The sequence below is a fragment of the Brachycentrus maculatus genome, unplaced genomic scaffold (genome assembly GCF_059751285.1).
Source record: "Brachycentrus maculatus isolate JH-2025_06_01 unplaced genomic scaffold, ASM5975128v1 h1tg001827l, whole genome shotgun sequence".
Classification (NCBI taxonomy): domain Eukaryota; kingdom Metazoa; phylum Arthropoda; class Insecta; order Trichoptera; family Brachycentridae; genus Brachycentrus; species Brachycentrus maculatus.
In genome coordinates this window covers 1-5,074 of record NW_028282409.1, presented here as the reverse complement: position 1 = coordinate 5,074, position 5,074 = coordinate 1, and the positions used below count along the sequence as shown (strand labels likewise).

Below are 5,074 nucleotides of genomic sequence, written 5' to 3'. Positions count from 1 at the left end.
CATCGGCTACCTCGTCTCTATTTGGTTGAGCATGATTGCCTCGACTCTCAACATCGCAGCTTATCAGTTCCCCTTGGAAGCGCCAACTTGGATAAGGCTATTCGCGCCAACTGGCTTCGCAAGGATAATCTATTTGATGCTGATGAGCTGCTCTGATGGCAAATGCTACGGCAGCATCTCGAACATTCCGGAAGAGATGAAACAAGCAATCGTCTTCTTATACATCAACTTCATATTCTTCTTCTTGCTTGGCTCCTACTTATTTGAAATAGTGCCCCAGGAGTTTGGAGTGACTCGCAGCCCGGTTTTTCCTATCAAGATGCTCCTCAGGCTCTTCAGGCGCATCGGCGGATACAAGTAGAATAACTCAGACGAAGCTGTCGAGTAAGATCCCGAGCTGCATGAGTACATTCAAAAATATGAAGAGGATGAACTCTCTAAACAATAAAGGTCAGATATCAATTTATCCAATGAAGATATTTTTGACTCACATCCCCTCGTCATTAATAACTTGCGGAAACTCTATAGGAAGGAAGGCCGGGAGACTCTATACCCAGCTGTTCGTAGTTTTAATCTGAAGATCGGCAGCCGAGAAACTTTTGGCCTTTTGGGTCCCAACGGGGCGGGAAAGACCACTCTTATTTCAATGCTGACTGGAATGTACGAGCCCAACTTTGGAAACGCATGGATCGGAGGTTATGATATCAAGTCCAATATCGAAAAAGCCCAACTGCAAATGGGAGTATGCCCTCAATTCGACCTGCTCTGGCCCCAGCTCACAGTCGAGTAGCATCTGTATTTCTATGCCAGACTCAAGGGGATTCCATCGAAGCTTATCGCCAAGAGGGTGGATGAAGCTATCGACGAGGTGAAGCTGACTAAGTTCAAAAAATTCGAAAGCTCCTCTTTGTCTGGCGGAATGAAGAGAAGGTTATCGTTTGCAATAAGTTTAGTCGGAGACCCAAAGATTGTCTTTCTTGATGAGCCCTCCACCGGCTTAGATCCATAAAATCGAAGGCAACTTTGGGAGGTGCTCGCAAAGTGCCAAAAAAAGAGAGCAATCCTCTTAACAACCCACATGATGGAGTAGGCTGATACTCTATGCAATAGAGTGGGCATAATTACAACAGGAGTGCTCAGGACAGTCGGGCCTCAAACAACATTGAAAAAGCTATATGGGGGAGGCTACCGAGTTACTGTCAGCACAATCCGTGAAGAGCGTGCACTGATCGACAGAGATTCCCTATTAATGATTCATCCTGAGAATAAACTAGATGAATATATGGATGAAGACGCCGAGAAAAAACACAGCCAGAATTTGCGCAGGTCAATTGAACACAGCCAGAATTTGCGCAGGTCAATTGACAGTTTTGTCTAAATGCAGGAAAAGTAAAAGAAAGTCAGAACAAACAACAGAGTTACAGCCCTCATCGAGTTCATGAGTTCCAATTTCAAAGGGGCCAACTTAGTGAAGCAGTTTAATGGGTGCCTGATCTTCCAAGTGCCGCCTCAGTTCAAAGTCTCATAAATGTTTTCAGTAATGGAGAAAATGGAGAAATAGTTAGACGTTGTGGACATCGCAATTACAAACAGTTCACTTGAAGATGTTTTCATGAATGTTGTGATTAAGTTTGAACTGAACAACTCCGAAGATGTAAATAAAAAATCAGTCAATACTGAGAAAGAAGGAGACGACGAGTTCGTCAGCTTTTCTGAAGCTGTTCTCGCAAGCAAGGCTCAGTAGGGCAAAAAATAAGATCAATATGGAAGTGTAATTACGAAAAACAGGTTAAGTGTCCTATCAAACGAGGAGAAAGATAAAGGCCAAGCCTCAGCACCAAAAAAAGAAGCCGATGAAAATAGTGAAGGAGACTATTTTTGATAGATTGTATGCTATGCTGTTCAAAATTATATATCCTCTTGCTTGTTTCTATAAAATCTCTGTTCCATATAAAACTGCTGAACTTAATGAGATGAGCTTGTGTTTTTATGCCGATCTATTGTTTACTCCCAATTAGATGGCTCTGTCCTGTTTCTAAACTGACTCAGATAACATTTGTCCTAGTGGCTTGCTGCTTCGAACAGTTTCATAGAGCATGTGCTCCTCATAGGTTAGATATTTTTCTATAATCAAGATAATAATGATATATATATCGGATTTAATTATGCATAACAGCCTGTCATTTCTAGTTATATTGCGGATTGACTAGTTTTGAGACATTTCTGTCAGACTGAGGATTGACTATATTGCAGATATTTATGTAGATCATATAGATCATCTTAGGACCATAAGATTCAATCATTGCTAGCTACAGAAGATCGCAGTTTTCCATCGCTGTATTTCTTGTCGAGAGCGTAGATTTCGTTGTCGTTGAACTGCTGTAGGTCGTTGTGCTTGTTCGTGACCTTAAAGATTAATCCGATGATGACTCCGCCGAACATCCCGATGGCTGCTGAAAGAAGCACTCCAATAATTTGAAATCCACCTTGCTCGATCAGGGTGCTGCGGCCGAATATGACAGAGAAGTGCGTGAAGGATGAGTTGCCATTAATCGAATAGAGAATTCCCGATAGGAAGCCAGAGAACAGTCCAGGAATTAGATACATGTGTATAATACTTAAACTTGCTTTGACTCCATTTTTGTTCAGACTCCTCAGCACTTTCGAGTTAAATGCACTCATTGCTGCGCCCATTAAGAATCCGACAGTGAGGGGGACGGCTGGGTTTTTGTGAAGGTCACAGCTTGACGAATAGACGATTCCTCCCTACAATTAGATAAATAAGTACTGCTAAGCCACTGTAAATGAGGTCATGCAGATGAATTTTGCCATTGATTATGGCACTCACAGAGAAGGAGCCCAAAATGCCTGCTCCCAGGGCCAGCCACATGTTCAAAGGGGCAACATATTTGATGAAGTTGTAGCGATCGCTCACATTGTAGACTCCGGCCACGCAAAGCATGGGGAAAGCCGAGAAGACGATGACTAAGCCAACAAGCCCCATGGATCTAGTCGCATATACGCTTTTATAGTAATAGTGGTCTGATGTGGTGTTCAACCTGCCCAGGATGAGAGAAGCGATCAGGCCCATCAACGAGCCGAATACAAAGATTCTCATTCCGTAGCCGACATCAGATATGGAAAAGTTCCAGAGGAGCTGGCTGTTCACTTCGTAGAAGAATGAGCCGAACAGGGTCAAAATGAAGACTTCCAGGGGCTGAATCCTGCCAACCAGGCCCGAAAAAGCCACAAGCATGCTAATGGAGCAAGCGATAGCATCGGCAATTGAAGCATAGGTGTAGCCGGCAACTAAGCCGAGGGTTCGATCTTGACCGAAGTTCGTGAAGGTGATTAAGTCATATCTATTGTTAGTCGTGAAGGTCTTCTCTCCGTCAGTGTAGTAGGCACTTGCTTTAGTCCAGAAAGCTCTCATGAGGAAGTAGTGCTGGATGGTTAGTGCGAACACGAGCAGCGAGAGGGCCATCCCACTGAAACTGGCATTAGTGATGTAGGCATTGATGAGCCCGAAACCTACTTTATTATGGAAATACCGGCGACAGCGAGGATAGTTAAAATCGAAATGAAGAGCGTGGTATCCTGCTCAGAGAAGACTTGAGTCGGGTGATAGCCGAAAAGGAGCCCATACACCAGACAGACCATAACCTAGTATAAGAATGCTGCAATAGCGTAAGCAATTCCTTTCTTGTTAACGACAGCGAAGTCTTCCTCCACATAGAGTTACTGTTCTCCCTTGTTGGTTTACATGTAAAAACAATTATTATTTATTTATTTGCATATTTCGCATTTAAATAAACGCATTCAAAGTATGCTTACTTAATGCTTCTCGATCAGCCAGTTCCCACTTAATCGCACCTTTTTAGGCACTCGAATAATGGAAAACAGCTCGAACTTAATGCGAGTCTACATAATCGAGTCGAATGAGTGACAACTCCCAGCAGAACTCGAGATACATAGCTCTGACAAGAAAATACGCTTGAACCGTTACCAGCTTATAGAAATAATTAACTCTATATAAATGCGATATATGTTATTAATACATTCTTATGTTCCGAGTTGATTGATTTATAAAAGCAATAAAAGCAATAAGGGGTTGGGGTTGGGGTTGGGGTTGGGGTTGGGGTTGGGGTTGGGGTTGGGGTTGGGGTTGGGGTTGGGAATAAGAGTTGTTAAGATCAATAATATGAGTAAAGGCATATCAGCACATTTATGTTTGCGCATACACTAATAATACAAATATTAATGGCATATAAATCAGTGTTTGCGAAGTCTTCGCCGAACTTAGTATTCGTTTGCATAATGGCTCTATTAGCGCCAATGTACTGCATCGATCTGACCCTTGTCGCAGAATAAACTTGCCTAGACTACTAAGTGGAAGAACCATCGACTTCCAAACTGTTCTACTACCACTACAATCACAACATAGATTCAGTTCGTCTAGTGCTTTACCATCGGAACTCGAAGCTCATCCTAAACGAAAGTGGCACAGGGGTCGAATACAGCCATTACATCAATGCGAGCTATGACGAAATCGGGAACTATACGATGTGCTTCATTAAAGAGCACGCGCACTCCTCAGCAGATGTCACATTCGATATTATGGATGAGGGGGAGACCTCGGAGTATGTCGGAAAGGAAGATCTAAGCAAAGTGTCGAAGAGGATAAGCGAATCCTTGGTCGAAATTAGGAAGGTAGGCTGGGTATTCAAGGGAGTGATCGACCAGTACAACAAGAGGAAACAGAACCTATTGGAAAGGGACAACTATTATGGCATCTTACTCGCGGTTAAGACTATCGTGATGTTTGTTATCATCATTGTGCAGATCTGCGCAGTCAAGACCATACTAAAGTGATGTTTCTTTATATTATGCTATCCACATGACTATCATGATGATTATCTGCATGATGTATGAGCATGAATATAGTGCATAAATAGATGTTATTAGACATATGTCATTTAGCCGAACCGGATAATTCAGGGGTTGGGGTTGGGGTTGGGGTTGGGGTTGGGGTTGGGGTTGGGGTTGGGGTTGGGGTTGGGGTTGGGAGTTGGGA

The 5,074-nt window shown here is 43.0% G+C and overlaps 1 protein-coding gene across 1 annotated transcript; it reads right to left on the bottom strand.

The window, feature by feature from the left end:
• Positions 1-2,295: 2,295 nt before the first annotated feature.
• LOC148298602 (ammonium transporter Rh type C-like) lies at positions 2,296-3,484 on the bottom strand. Its single transcript, XM_088276760.1, has 2 exons — positions 2,849-3,484; positions 2,296-2,766 (listed from the first exon to the last, which is right to left on the bottom strand). Exons 1-2 carry the CDS (start codon positions 3,482-3,484, stop codon positions 2,296-2,298), a joined length of 1,107 nt encoding a protein of 368 aa, XP_088132886.1.
• Between the last annotated feature and the right edge of the window lie 1,590 nt (positions 3,485-5,074).

Excerpts from the sequence above, each read along its gene's own strand:
- LOC148298602 (XM_088276760.1), bottom strand. The coding sequence starts at position 3,484 with ATGGCCCTCTCGCTGCTCGTGTTCGCACTAACCATCCAGCACTACTTC. Across the intron at positions 2,767-2,848 it reads GCATTTTGGGCTCCTTCTCT|GGAGGAATCGTCTATTCGTC; the intron begins GTGAGTGCCATA and ends ATCTAATTGTAG.